Source organism: Penicillium expansum (assembly GCF_000769745.1).
Source record: "Penicillium expansum strain MD-8 chromosome Unknown contig253, whole genome shotgun sequence".
Lineage (NCBI taxonomy): Eukaryota > Fungi > Ascomycota > Eurotiomycetes > Eurotiales > Aspergillaceae > Penicillium > Penicillium expansum.
The window spans coordinates 39,999-54,851 of record NW_015971257.1 but is presented as its reverse complement, the minus strand read 5'-3'; the positions used below and the strand labels follow the sequence as shown (position 1 = coordinate 54,851).

Below are 14,853 nucleotides of genomic sequence, written 5' to 3'. Positions count from 1 at the left end.
TTTTCTAGCATGTCCTCCAATCGTGTATGACATGCCAGTCCTATAGCCTCCACGTGCCCTTGCTAGTGAGCTTGATTCCAAAGAGGAAGAAGGATTTTAGTCAGAAACATTATGTTTTATAGTAACCACTCCACTCCGGTACCGGAGGAAGTAAATTCTAGCGGCAATTCGCAGCACCTTCAATTTTGGATTCTAAAAACCAGTCTCTGGCGAAATAATACGGATGAGAGGGCCTTCTACTACTTATTGTTAGTCTGTAATACCATGTGTAGTGAATTGAGTGCGTTGGATGTCTTGCAAGTGATCATTCCATAGATCGAACCCAACATTAACACCGATGTAGTCTTTTCAAGCAATACGATTGAGTTCCTATTTGTCGCGGCACCGCCCGAGCTAAGTTGATTTTTCTCCAATCCTAAATCTCGCATGGCCAAAGATACGTGTTTTGCATGCCCAGGTGGATCATTGCCGACGGGAGTGCCGTTCGCTCGGCAGTTGTCACAGCACCGGACTTCACCGTGTACTCTGCCAGGATATCAAATCACGCAATTGCGGCATTTGATCCACTGTGAGTAATACCAATGCAGTCAAACCCCGCCAAAAGACGGATCGCCGGAGAGCAAATATTTCGAAACTGAAGGAGTTTCTAAAGGAGTTTCTGAAGTGGTGAGGGTCTTGGCATTTTAGTTCACGTAATGTCCATCCCTTTTAAGGATGTTTTAAACTAGCAGAATTCCGACTAAAAAGGCAGAATAGAGCTACGATTAACCTAATAGGATTGATCAACATATAGTAGTCACACGGGCGGTAGGTCTAAAAAACTACCTTCGAAAGGAAAGTTTACAGAATTGAGGGGGACTAAGCCAAATGTACCCTTAGCGCTCTTAACTAAGATATTGACCAAGCAAATCAATCCGCCGGGGCGCGCGAAGCCAATTCTTCGATATTATCGAGGTTTACAAAAAGAAAGTGGGGTCGATTTTAACGGGGTTTGACTGTATGTATATATAGATTCCGGCCTCCATTGTCCTGTCTCTGCCCACTTGTCATATTATTTCTACCTTTGTGACCAAGCGACTTCCACCAACACAAGATTGGCATTCGTAATATTATTATTGATGGGACATATCATTGATATCCCTGGGGTTCAGAAAACCAAAACTGCATCAAACCATCACATCGAGCCAAGTACGCAGGACAGAATTGGCTCACCAATAGTTCCCCAACTCAGCAATGACTTCTCTCCACTCCCATCAAATACTCCGACGCCATGCCTACTGTGTCGGCAGGAACCTCAGCCTTCTCCTATCGACGTTCAGAAATTCGCCAACCCTGCTCCCCTAGGTCTATGTGCATTTGCGCTCACGGCCTTTCTATCGAATTGCATCAACCTCAATGTGGGAGGTATACAAGCATCAGGAGTCAGTGTTTCCTTGGCTTTGAACTATGGCGGCATAGCGCAGGTGTTAGCTGGCATGTGGTATGTTCTATTCATCCGAAATACTAGACATCCCCATGAGACCCTATCCCGTTGTTTGTGACATACAGGATTAATAAGATCAGGGAAATGGCGGTTGGAAACACTTTCGGCGCAACATCCTTCTGTTCTTACGGTGCCTATTGGATTAGTTTTTCTCTAATCTCAACATTTGATACTGCCAATGCTACGAAAGATACAGCAGATTCAGTCTGTCAGAACGAAACTTTGATGGGCCTGTTCATGCTGGTAAGCCACCCGCATAGAATCTAAAATTCAGGCATTATCACATTGTGGGGATATCTACTAAGAACCGTGTATGCAGGCCTGGTCTATTTTCACTACACTGATGCTCTTGTGCACGCTCAGATCCAGTCTTGCAATGTTCTGTTTGTTCTTTTTCCTGGACATGAATTATCTCCTACTTGGAATTGCGCATATTCAATGCAGCTCTCATGGCGAAATTCCGATTGCAGTTCAGAAGGCAGGTGGGGTTTTTGGCCTTTTGGCTGCATTTTCAGCTTGGTACAATGCCTTTGCTGGCATTTATAATCTCAATACCGGTTTTTTCATAGTTCCCCTTGGTCACTTCCCTTGGTCTCCGGCTTCTCATCTTCATCGGGCTAAGGCTAAAGATCTGTGACCTCGGATTAAGAACTGCAAAAGAATAAGATGTGATTTTTCCATGGTATAAGCGTCTGTCATGGATAGGGGTATGACGAATTACGTACAATATAGTGAAGTATTCTGGATCTTGCATTCTGTTTCTCTATAGAGGAATATTATATTTCAAATCCCTTGCTTGAAAATTTGGACCTCAAAGTAATAACTGCGAAGATCTGGGCTTAGCATAGTCCATCTAGTCGACAACTAGTAATTATATTTTAGAGCCCAAGAGTTAATACAAGGCCTTAAAGTTAGTAGAACACTTTATTAAGATAAGGTTTACCCCAAGGTTGGAACCATGGAAGGCTCCCGAGGTCCTATGCTTGTTCCTAACTTTTAGTCAAGACGTCTACGGGACGCCCAAAGATAAGAGCTGTCTTTAGCATGTTTGACTCCTATCACTGATGTACTAACAAAACAAAAGTCCCCTGCTTTAGGTAGCGACTAAGCATTCGAACCCTGCTGATGACATCCTGTTTCATCAGCGACCTAATTTAGTCAAGACTGTGGAGTTGCATCGTTTTGTTTAGCGTATCTCCACCCCCATGTGATGGACCCTAGGATCGTGAAGATACATAAGTCCTTTCCCCCCCTCCTGTCAATGGGGACGTAGCGAAACAACAGACAAAGAGGGCGCGAATATAGTCAATATTGCGACGGCGCATGAAAGACCGGAATTCCTAGCCATAATGAATAGTAGAAGTACCTTAAAGTGTTCGGTCAGGGTTCCTAGGCATCATACGTCATAATCGGCCTTACCTATTAGGGTTCTGAATTTATTACTTTACTAGTTACTGTACTCCGTGGGAATTTACTCATTGCACCCGATGGAGCGCAACCACGCGATAAAAATAAAAAAGAAAATGTAAAAAGAATGTTCGGAGAGGTCTGTCTCTGGCTCCTGCGGCTGTTTTTCCCATTTTTTTCTCCACTTATGCACAAAGGCTGCCCGGAGATTTAGTTCCTAGATTTTTAGTGGAGAACTTCTACGACTGTTGTACTTGATACACAATAATAGCGGAGAGTTTGTAGGGCTCTGTACTGTGTACCATATTTCCTACCTTGCTATCTGACATACTGATATCCACCCTGCCTCCCCCCAACCCCTATATCGACAAATAATCAATACGAAATGAGACTAATAAAGCGGACAGATATTTACGGATGGTTCAGACGCGCCAGGGCTACTTGCTCAATGGGCAAGTAGAGAATGTGTGGTCGAAGGACCGAATCACGCTCTGGAAATACTGGCAGTATTTTTTGTATATGAGTCTGACACAAAAGATACCTGTATTATTACTAGGACTAGACCTCATAGGGTGCTGCTGGAGGATAGGACTCTAGGGGTGATACCGCTAGGACATGCGGCAGAATGAAAAATCGATTATTTAGCAAGGACAAAAATGCGGGTGAAACAAAAAGATCCAAGATACGTTGAGTGGGGTTGGAAAGGAGACGCGGAGCAGTGAAGGGCAATTTAAGAAAATACGAGAGTGGGTAAGGGCAAATGAAGAATTGTTTACGACTAGAAAGGGTCTCAGGGATTCGAATGCATTGCACCACATTACACCAGTCCATAATTTCAATGTAATTTTTTAATGGTTTAATGACTACTCGGTACTGATTTACTATTTAGGGACTCAAGCCGGTCAGTTGGTGCAATCAAAAATTTTTGAGTTTTTGGGGCTTAATATGTTTTAGATTAGTGGACGCAGGCCGATCATGATGCGAGCTTGGCGTTGAGGCTGGACGGTACTCTGTACACACAATCCATGTTGTTTGGGCTCCAGGAATGTGGAATCCGAGGCCAGGGCCAACAACAACAACACGATAGGCTATGACAAACAATCCAATTCTTAAAGTCTCTCTCAGCCACGGTCCCTGCTCCACCACAAGAAACCAAACCTAGCCCGTGGGTGGTCTAAATCGTATGCATGAGTATGTCAGTGTGCGTTTTACTAGTGACAACTAAGATATGGAACTCTTCCACCCCCTTTTTCACACCATCTACTTAGCATTTTGGTAAATGGTTCTGCCTAGTTCAGACAAAACCTATATGAGAGCACTTCTATCGGAATTTACATCACGGAGTACAATGTCTTCATGTATAGCGATAGAGAGAATTTATAAGTTGATAGAGTCGAAACATCAATAGAGTGTGATTTGGGGTTATGCCGGCATTACGCAAGACACGTACTTTGAAGTATGCACGTGCATACATCTATCGAAGTATTTTACCAAGAAAAGGTCTAGACATAGAATATACCGAATACATCCAAAATCCAATTAGGGATATAGCGCGGAGGATAAATCGTAAGCCACAAATTTGCCACAAACCAACATCCCGGTTCCCCGAGCCCGGAGTGATCATCCACTGCACTCCCGCTGATCTCCCGTGACTCCGTTCGGAGAAGGACGAAAAAGTTCCCCCTTGGCGCGCACGCAGTGCGCAGTGGACGTTCCTCACGGGTAGTGTCACATAAAGCTCAAAATAATAATGACACCCAAGCCTGGCGATCCCATTGTCGATCCCGACAACGAGTCACTAATAATGTTGACGTGCTAGTAATGGTCCCGGTCTTCCCATCTCCCACCCTTGGCATCCATATAAGGAGATTCGAGAAGAACGTGTCATTCGTTGGATTAAATTGGATATTGAGATCCATTCTCTCTCCGCGTCTCGTCTCTACATCTTGTACATAGATATCCCGCCCATTGTTGTTTTCACCTCCAAATAAATACGCTGAACCGAGGCTCACTAGAAGAATATCTAGGAGAATTTACGGGGTTTCAAAAAATTGTAAATTAAAATTAAAATCCAAAATATTCTTCCATTTAACCCCATTGTCTTTACCTTTTGGGGGTGGTCCTTCTAGCCCACGCCCGGGTTCATTGGACAGATTTGATGGAGCCCGTCCACGCAATTCAAGAAAAAAAAGATAAATTGAATTGAGAAACCAAGAAACTGAGAAATCCATGAAAAAAAAAAAAAACAAAAACAAAAACAAAAACAAAAAACAAAATAGAGGTGGATCTTATGGTAGTCAGGGTCCGAGGCTAGGTTTTTTTTGGGTTTGGGCTGTGGGTTTGAAGGATTATTTGAATTGATAATTCTACCTTGGAATTGCTTAAATCCGACGGTTTTTAGGATTTTTAGCGCTTTTTAGCGCTCTTTTTATATGCCCGGTTGGGACGCCATTCCCCCACAGCCTCTTCTTTCTCCGTGTGACGATTCATCACAACAATTTTTCCATTGGATATTTGGGTTTTTGTTTTGCGACTGCATATTTCGATTTTATTTCTTCCATTTAATTCCCCTTTGGATCCAGTAATCCGGAATTCCCCGCAGGTTAGTTACCGAAGGGCGATCCTGAGGACGTGATCCTGATCAATGCCAATCGAGAACTCAACCCATCAATATCCACTCGCTGTTTTATTCGGATTTTGCTAACACTGTCGACCTGTTCTTGTGTGGCAGAATTAGAGTCCTAAGTCTGTTGCAATCACCTTAGTGACATACACCCATGTCCTGTGCGCATCCATCCTATCACCTTCTTCGCTTTTTCTAATCATATTTGCAGAAGACTTCTTGGGTTGGCCATAAATACTTCTAGCTTCCCCCTCCTTTTCCCCATCATGAAAATACACGAGCTTGATCCACGCTCCTTCAATCGAAATCATCCCCCTTTACTCATCTTTACTTCTGTTTCTCTTGTCGTCGACAGTCAATCATGCCGCTGTCGCCAGACGACATCAATCTGGATGATTCGACCCTAGATTATCTCCTCGAGTTGGATTTGACTACTTTTGATTCCACTTCTCCCCAATCGTTCCTTACCCGTCGTTCTCCCGCTGTCGCAGAGGCATCTATAGCTCCTGCATATCAGCCAGGATACAATTCATATGGGGAGTCGTTGTCGCCATTTGGCGAACATTTCACGCCCGCATCTCCGTCGATTAATCTTCAGCCGAATCAGAACATCCCACAGTATTTTACTGTCAACATTGTAAACCACCATGACCCTCAAGGCCTAGCTATAGCCTTTCACGGCTCTGCGGGTGATTTCAGTCGTACCGTCCCTCCCGTGGCTTCTCCGTTGAAGTTATCCCAGCAAAATCAGAACACCGTGCATTATGTTACTGTCAACAGTAATGATTATCCGTCCCCAGCTACCGCGTTTGATGGCCCCGCGGATGACACTATTTGTACCGCCTCCCCTGTGGCCTCTCCGCCTGGACAGGTACCACCTCGGCAGGGGCGTTCCCAGCCAGGAGCCATTGCTCTAGGGCCCATAAGCAATGGCGTTACCAATGGTAAAATGTCCCATAGTCCTAGCCACGGACGTGAACAAGCGTGAGCCATCTACCCCTAGTCTAACGAGAAAAGAGAGTCACCAGCTTACTGACAAAACTCTCGCTATTTCAGTGACCCAGGAACCATTTTTCGATGCGATTACCCAGGCTGCACATACGGTGGCACTTTCACGATCAAGGGATCACTGACGCGCCATCATGAGGAGCAGCATACCTCCCGGCGATCATTCCCTTGCCCAACATGTGGCAAGATTTATTCCCGGAACCATCATATGGCCGACCACCACCTGAGGGCTCACGGAAAACAGGCTTGAGGTTAATGAATATGGGTGTTGGGATTTGGAATTTGGAGCATTGAGGTCTATACTAGAGATAGAACCGGGGCTTACATGAGCGGGCGTTATAATTGGGTCTGTCTACGAAAACGGCGCGGCGATATGGCAGGAAATTATTGTTTCCAGCACGAGCATAGGATATTTAGATATATGGGGGGTTCATGGGATATATGGATACTGGGATATATGGGAGTATACAGGTAACACACTTGACGTTAAAGAATCTGCCTTAAATTTGCTATGCCTTACCCCATAATTGGGGATTTTGTGACACCTGATCTTGTCTGGAATTGAGAACTTGCTTTTTGTTTTACCATATGTGCATCTATAAAAGCTACCGATGGGACTTTATTGATATTTTGACTTCCGCATTGAAACGGAGTGGCTGCTAGTATCTCGTTCCGAGGTTTTCTATATCAATGCGGCAGCTAGTCGCATGACGAATCCAGCATACATGTAAGCATCTAGCCGTATGTGAGTGGAGTACTGTTCTGATTTTGAACTGTTAAATTTGGAAGGCAATGGGTCTTCATAACGACGACGAGGAGTTTTGAAAACCGTCGAACTAGGAATATGACCCACCTAGGTCCCGAATAGGAGATTTTGTTTTTGCTATGGTCTAGGGGTAAAATGCCCGGTTTTTTCCCAAAAACACCTAATGGTCGAAGCTGAGCTCTCTAGCGCCAATTTTGAGATAAGTGCACGCACTATCACGCGCATGTTTGAAAATGTTAGACCCAGTGCCACGTGGCCTGGTACTATAGAGAGGATGGTGAGTGGACAGGAGGCAACGGCGAGGCAACAAGGATCTGTTCTTCGGGGGAGAAGGGAGGCGAAAGGCCCACTAGTGCACGGTGCTTCATCTTCAACAGCTCCCGAATGCTGTTCAGGCGGTAGAATTAAATGCAATGTCAAATGGATCCTGAAGATCCTAGAAGATTCTAGGCTAAACCTTCTAGGTTAGGGGCGCCCAGGTGGATACAAACTTCCGCTTCGGGACTTGGTCAGCAATGTATTGGGAAAGGAAAAATAAAATAAACATGCAACTGAGAGAAAAAGGAAGACAGAGACAACAAGGGGAGGTCCGAGTCCACAGACGGATTGTTAGGTCCCCGACTTTTCATTCGCTTGAAGATTACATCCGGCATTCGCAATCTCATAGAATCCTAACACCTCAGGTAAAAGTTTTAAATGAACCCGATAGGACAAAACCTCAGGGATTCCGATTGCATTACCGTTATTTTACTAGTGCAAAAGCAGTTCGGTTGAATATTTGAGGATCTCCGACTGGGGTACTCCGTATAGTAAATCACGATTTAGTTAGAGTGAAGAGGAAGGAAGCATTGAGGATGGTATATTACTTGATAGACATAATATTAGATGTATTTTTAAAATGTAAAAATTGTCTGGTGAGTTCTTTGCCCAACTTTTGTAACCAGTTTGTTGTACGGGGATTTTATAGAGTGGGCATGGGGTCGAGAACCCTCTAGGTGCTATTGGCCCAAGCCCATGCAACGTGTTAACCGGTACCTGCGTTCGGTTTACCTAGAACTTTTCATATTGTGTTTCCAGAGTTTTTCATTTGAAACCATCCCTTTGCACACCGCTTAGATTTTTGGTGGGTCATTGGCGGCTGAAATCTCCCGGGGTGATGATCCCCCGTCCTCGCGCTAAAGCATCGGGATATAAACGGAAGGTTGGACTATTGATATTTGTTACAGGTAATTTCCCTAGCAAAAATGCCTTTGATTTTGTTCCCATAATCTGTCCCTGTTAAGGACAGTATTTTTTTAGCGGTCTTCGCTGATTGGTTCTAAATATATACAACAAAAGCAGGAACAATCAAAAAGGGAAATGGAAATAGAATTTTTTTTTGGAAAATATCAAAACCAAGGTAATTAATCCCCGTTCCTACATCTGGCTCTGTCTCAATACGGCACTTAAGCAGGCCAAACTGCGATGTGGCGCTCTCTTTATACGGAATAGGTAGTAATAGTAGTAGTAGTAATACGGAGTAAGAGTTGTGAAGTAGGTGAGTCTAGCCCTTATCCATGACCTTCGGAGTAGTTTGCTTTTAGTTTCATTTCCTCTAGGTCATTTTATATCCCTGACTCGTTTTTCCTTATCATATCACATAATTCAGAAGAAAAGGACCTTTCTAGGCTGTCATGGCCCCCAACAGCCACCCGAACCTTCCGCGCTTGACTAGAATAATAAATATAAATGTAGTCACGAAAAAATGGGTTGAGAAAAAAGAGAGGGAAAAAAGGAAAAAGCCAGTCTCCACCCGTCCCTGTCCATCATGTCCATGGTGAAGTGCTGCACACTTGCCCCCGGTGATTCGTGCAAAACGGTCGCTTTTCCTGCAAAAATTTGATAGACCCGGCTGGAGACACCTCGTCCGATATATCGAAGTACCACATGTCGATCTATTTATTTCACTTTTTTTTCTGTTCATATTTAGGTGAAATTTTGAATTAGCCACATCGACTTCAATAAATACCCAGGTATTTCTCTTCTCCAGCATGATGTTACGGAAATCTAACCCAGGTTCCTTTCTTTACTCCGTGTTTTCTCGCTTCCATCCTTTTACTGGTAGTTGAACATGGCGTGGTCGTCACATAATATCGACCCAGACGTTTTCGAATTTATCTCTCAGCAGGAAGGGACGACATCCGGTTCCAATTATCCCCGAACAGCGCTTGGTCATCCTGAGGATACCTCCACATGGGATTATTTGTGGGGTTATGCCCAGCCGAACCATATGAATAGCAACAATACACAGCACTTTGTTGTCAACAACAGCGACAACAACGTTCAGATGGTACCCACATCATCTCCAGGCTCCGCGAGCCACACCACGAGCACCACCCCTCATGTGGCTCCTTTTGTACAGGAACCACCTTGGCAGGAGTCTCCTCGATCCGAAGTCATAGACAGTGGCGTCAAGAACGACGAAACCCCCAAGGTCCATGATCAGGGACGTGACCAAGAGTAAGCTATCAACCCCGTAGTCTCCTACAAGGAAAGAAAGTCATCGGTTTACTAAGAATATCCAACTATTTTAGTAATCCAGACACCATTACCTATCGATGTAACTTGGACGGCTGCAAATACCCTGGCACGTTCACGACCAAAGGATCACTGATCCGCCATACTCAGGAAACGCACGATAACCCGCGTTCATTCCCCTGCAAAATGTGTGACAAGTCCTTCAGCCGAAAATCCAACGCGAAGACCCACCTGCTTAGAGTTCATGGGGTGGTGCAAACTTGAGGTTTCGATACCATTATACTGGGACGTTTGATATCGAACCACTATTTCTGATTACTAGCGCCTATGGTTGGGAATGGGTACGGAAACAGCATTGCGATGGATCAGGGATGTATGGATGAATATGGGATAATGGGATAATGGGATGAATGGGGTAATGGGATAGTGCACAACAGGTAATGATTGGGTAATATGTAATATATAATATGTGGAAGATTTCATTCAATTTTCATAACCGTACAAAACACAGCTCTGTCTGTGTTCACAAGGCTTTCTTTCAACGGCAAGGTCAGCTTCAGTACCAAGCCTCGTTACCCCGAAGAACCCTACCTTGAAGGAAACAACTCCATTTCTATTTGAGATCAACAATGCCCGGAAGGCTTCAAATTCGATGGCAAAAGGTACATGCAGTGCTGAGAAGAGACTTCGGTGTCCTCGTGGAACTGACCATAACATGACCAGCCAGGACTGTGTCTCGAGCTATAAGCCCAGATTCCCCGACAGCTAAGTGTTAAACGGTAGGCATTGTGCTATTTCACTAGTGCTTGCTTGTATGGACTTCCAGTTCTGTGCCACTGGATCATCCAAAAAAATATGTGAACTCACTTCCCATGGAGTTGTTCGCAATATATATCAAGAAGAAAAATGAGACACTGCTCCTATGGGCTAGGTTCTCTTCAACAATGGGCCATTGAAAGACACAGCTTTGAACCAGAACAATGGTAAGAGGCGCGAGCAGATTCCTTCTGGTCGCCAGTACACTAGAAGCCGGGGTCAGGGCAGCCTGTTTTAGGCCAGAACAACAGAGGCTAGCATGACCAATCGACCCTCTGAGAAATTTCATAGGCAAAAGAGTGGTGTGACCCTATAGTTGGCCTGGCTATAACCCACCAGACTAGGATGCTAGCGCCTTTGCATTGTGTTTCTAATGGGACTGCAAAGACTAGCATCTCTTTTGTTTTGTTATCTTTTTTATACAGGGCCGCACTGAGCAGTGAAGAAGACAGTCGTTATTTCCGGGTTTATTTGTTTCATTGTGCTGGTTGACTAGCTGAACACCATGCCTTCTTCAGAGCTCGCGCACGGCCGCCGAAAACGTACTAGTCTGGGAGAACACCAGACCTGCGCCAAATTGTTAAGAGCAGGGTTGGCAAAACCTCTGAGTCAGGAATTTTTTCGGGGGGTTTTTATCCAAATTAGGCTGGAAACCCATGCTCGTAAGGAAAGGAAAAAGTACCAGAATGAATGTGGCTTAGGGCTAATACAAGCCCTAAGAAGAAGGACACTATGGCAGCATAGCCTCATGGTGTCATGATGTGGGTGCCAAGCAGACCGTTTGCCTTACGAAGGCATACTCTTTCTTGTCCGAAGAAATTCGCAAACCGCTAGCCCGTCGTGAGTAATGTACGTTGTTGAAATCACATCGACATGATTCACGTTGAAGTAAGGTTCACCGCCCGTGCTTCCGCCCTGGATATTTTGCCGGGCTTTTTTGTTTCCTTCCGCGGACCAGCTACTTATTTTATTTCTTCGATCATCCAGTTCCTCCAGACCGATCGTCCACCGCTCCGATTACGATGAATCACATTTCACCGGACTGAACAACACTCTCCCTTCAACGAGCTGCAATGGCCCAGTTCGTTCCGCGTAATGCATTCCCCCATTATGGGGCAATTCCAAGGTCCTATTTTTTAGGACACCACAGGGCTGGTCTGACCAAGATGAAGAGCATGCTCTCCACTATTGACTACGTTGTCGAGTGTCGTGACTACCGAGCCCCTGTGACCTCGATCAACCCCATGTTCGAGGAAGCCTTGGGCAAGATGCGACGACTGGTAGTCTACACTAAGAGAGATCTGGGAAGTATTCCCAAATCATCTGCCCAGAAAATAGTAAGTGTTTTCTCTACCATAGATTCAGATAACATGTTGTTGTTGAGCATCAGCTAATGCAGCTGCAGACAGAACGCAAATTGCAAAGTTTTGATCCAAAGAGCGCCGTATTCTTCACTAGCTCATCTTCCCGCCAAGATGTCAGCCAGATAATCAAACACCTTCGAACCGATGCCGAAGCTCCCGATAAGTTAGTAGGCTGTCGAGTGTTGGTTGTCGGAATGCCTAATGTTGGCAAGTCAACACTGATCAACAACCTGCGCAACTCAGGCACGGGCAAAGCCAAGGCTTTGAAAACCGGCCAGCAACCCGGTATCACGCGCAAGATAGCTACGCAGGTGAAAATCATTGACCGCGAGAATGGGTCACATGTCTACGTTCTGGACACGCCGGGAGTGTTCATGCCGTATGTCCCGGACGCGGAGAATATGCTCAAGCTGGCTCTCTGCGGCTGTGTCAAGGACAATGTCATTTCAGCGATCACTCTCGCGGACTACTTGTTGTATCATATAAACCTGAACGACCCGACAGTATACAAGCGCTGGTCGGAACCGACAAATGATGTGGTTCCGTTGATTGAAAGTTTTGCGCGCCAAACTGGCCTGCTTGCAAAGGGCGGAGTGCCGATGATGGATGGGGCCGCGCTTCTTTTCATACAGAAGTGGAGGCAAGGAGAGCTAGGTCGATTTTTGGTGGACGACCTAGAGGCAGAGCAACAACGACGGGAAGATCCTACGCAAACACCGCGCATGAGCATGACGCAGGCCTTGAGAGTGGAGAGGACAACTCGAAAGAACAAACCGGATACCACTAGCAATCTGTAACATACTGTACATATATATAATGAATCTTATATAATCAAGAGGATATTGGTGGATATTTTGGAAATGATAATCAAGTGGTGTCATTACGAACAAACGGAGCATGATGCTTGAAATGTGAAGATTTTGCAGAAGCACCTGTAACGCCCAACCCAAGCAAAGGACAGAAATGGAAGCAGGGAATCTTTGACGCAGTGTCTATATCAAGAGATCTTGTCCAAAAGGCGGCGGCGCCGCCTATCCACAAGCTCTTCCTGGACCTCATCCAGCGTTGGGAGTCTCCATTCCACTCCATCGCCGGCATCACCAGGTAGAGATTGCCAGCCATCTTCAGCATCATCCTCTCCTTGATGGCGCAGGTGTTCAACGGATTCCTTCTCCTTCTGCTTCTCATACGCCAATAACGTGCCATCTTCTTCATCAAGGCCATAGCCAAAGTAGTTGGCATCGACCTTCCTTGTCGCAATATCTCCACCGCGCCCAGACACAGCTTCTTCCTCCGCCGGTCCTTTCGCACTAGTAATTGCAGCCTCGATCATTTCTTTGACACCAGGTAGGTCCCGGGCACGGCCGTAGTATTTATAGCCTCTGCCTCCGCCGGGAATCTCGCGCCCTTCATCGTCGTAAAGTCGGTTCGATCCACGCATGTAGTTCGGTCCGCCCAGGTTACGGATTTGCATTTCCCACGCCCATTTCTCGCGCATGAGCTTGTTGATCTCATCGTTGAGATCGCGAATCTGGTAGTCGCTCAGGCTTTGCACGTGGATGCGTGATACTTTTCGGGAAATTTCTTTGACGACTTGTCCGCGCCAGCGCTCGCATACTGGCACGGTGTCGATGGATGTGATCGCCTTGGGGCGTCGTGTGCGTGAGATATCAATGATTCCGAGGTCGGCTGCTTGCTGCGCTCGGAAGCGGAACAGCATCGACTGGGCTTTTTCACTGTTGCGTGCCTGTTACATAGCGGGGACTTGGGTTAGCAAAATGTGACTCGACTTGGATATAGGAATTTCTTCATGGATTTGAGTTCAAAAGGGTGAGTCTCACCATTATGAATAATTGACCAAGTCAGCGACCCGAAGAAGTCGGGTATCGTGGGCGTTGGCAGGGAAGAATCCAGAGAGGAAATCATGAGCTTGACAGCTTGAAGTGAAGTTGCGCGGTAATTGCCGCTTGCCGCGCGGATATCACGTGCCTTGTTCCCAAATATCACCAACGTCAAGCACCCACTCAACAGCCATATCTGGTTAGTTTGTTGACACTTAAGAATATATGGTTTTTTGTCTTAAATTGCAGTCAAAAAACTTCAAAATTTCTTATAACCCTTGACCGATAGTATAGCTTTATTCAGAAGCAACAGGTTGCGTCATAGGAAACAGCTCGCTTCCACAATATATATAGATAGGCATTTCTCCTTAGTTCACATTTTTTGTGAGAATATTGAACATGTACATAATCAGAAGCTTATTCCAAGTTTAAGAAACCCCGTCATTGAAAGAATATATACTGGCATGGTCACCTGGAATTTCGGTTGGTAGATTTTATGGGAATCGAAGAACCAAGCAGGTCGCTTATATCCGTCAGAATATCAGAACAGTACTCCAGTACAGTATTTTACATCACTAAAGTCAACGTGGCGCTCAACTTGCCAGGATTCTGAGCTTCAAGGGATGGAAGTGGAACAAGGAATATTTGGCTAGATCTACTACAACTTAGAAACCGATTGGATGGGGTTGTCCTCCAAAGATGCACTGCCTATAGTCATGATAGTCAGGCAATTCTAAAGCAAATTGAAAGAAAGCAAGAAAACCGAAAACTAATTAGATGGAGAGTTTCGTGAGTTGTTACATTCTCGTTATTGTAGATAGCCTAGTCCACCCGTGGAGCATATTTACTCATTAACACAAACCGAGACAGAAAATGAACGCCGGAAAATACAGACCAAGGGATAAAAGCTTGGCCCTTCAAACAATATGAACAAGCCAAAGGCCAGCAGAAAAGACTGGAACATCCCTTTCCCAAATGCAAAAAAAACGTGATCAACACAAAACATCCCATCCGTAATCAATGTTACA

At 45.3% G+C, this 14,853-nt stretch overlaps 4 protein-coding genes across 4 annotated transcripts; 3 read left to right on the top strand and 1 right to left on the bottom strand.

Annotated features, from left to right (window-relative positions):
* Positions 1–5,874: 5,874 nt before the first annotated feature.
* Positions 5,875–6,501, top strand: PEX2_072270 (uncharacterized protein; the record flags this gene model as incomplete). Its single annotated transcript, XM_016744497.1, has 1 exon — positions 5,875–6,501. One exon carries the CDS (start codon positions 5,875–5,877, stop codon positions 6,499–6,501), a length of 627 nt encoding a protein of 208 aa, XP_016600417.1.
* A 2,896-nt stretch (positions 6,502–9,397) lies between these two features.
* PEX2_072260 (uncharacterized protein) lies at positions 9,398–9,790 on the top strand (the record flags this gene model as incomplete). The annotated part of the gene is made up of 1 exon (XM_016744496.1): positions 9,398–9,790. One exon carries the CDS (start codon positions 9,398–9,400, stop codon positions 9,788–9,790), a length of 393 nt encoding a protein of 130 aa, XP_016600416.1.
* Positions 9,791–11,786: 1,996 nt separating this feature from the next.
* Positions 11,787–12,781, top strand: PEX2_072250 (putative GTPase MTG1; the record flags this gene model as incomplete). The annotated part of the gene is made up of 2 exons (XM_016744495.1): positions 11,787–11,957; positions 12,026–12,781. The coding sequence occupies 2 exons, from the start codon at positions 11,787–11,789 to the stop codon at positions 12,779–12,781; spliced, it is 927 nt and encodes a 308-aa protein (XP_016600415.1).
* Positions 12,782–12,981: 200 nt separating this feature from the next.
* On the bottom strand, positions 12,982–13,704 carry PEX2_072240 (pre-mRNA-splicing factor ISY1; the record flags this gene model as incomplete). Its single annotated transcript, XM_016744494.1, has 1 exon — positions 12,982–13,704. One exon carries the CDS (start codon positions 13,702–13,704, stop codon positions 12,982–12,984), a length of 723 nt encoding a protein of 240 aa, XP_016600414.1.
* Between the last annotated feature and the right edge of the window lie 1,149 nt (positions 13,705–14,853).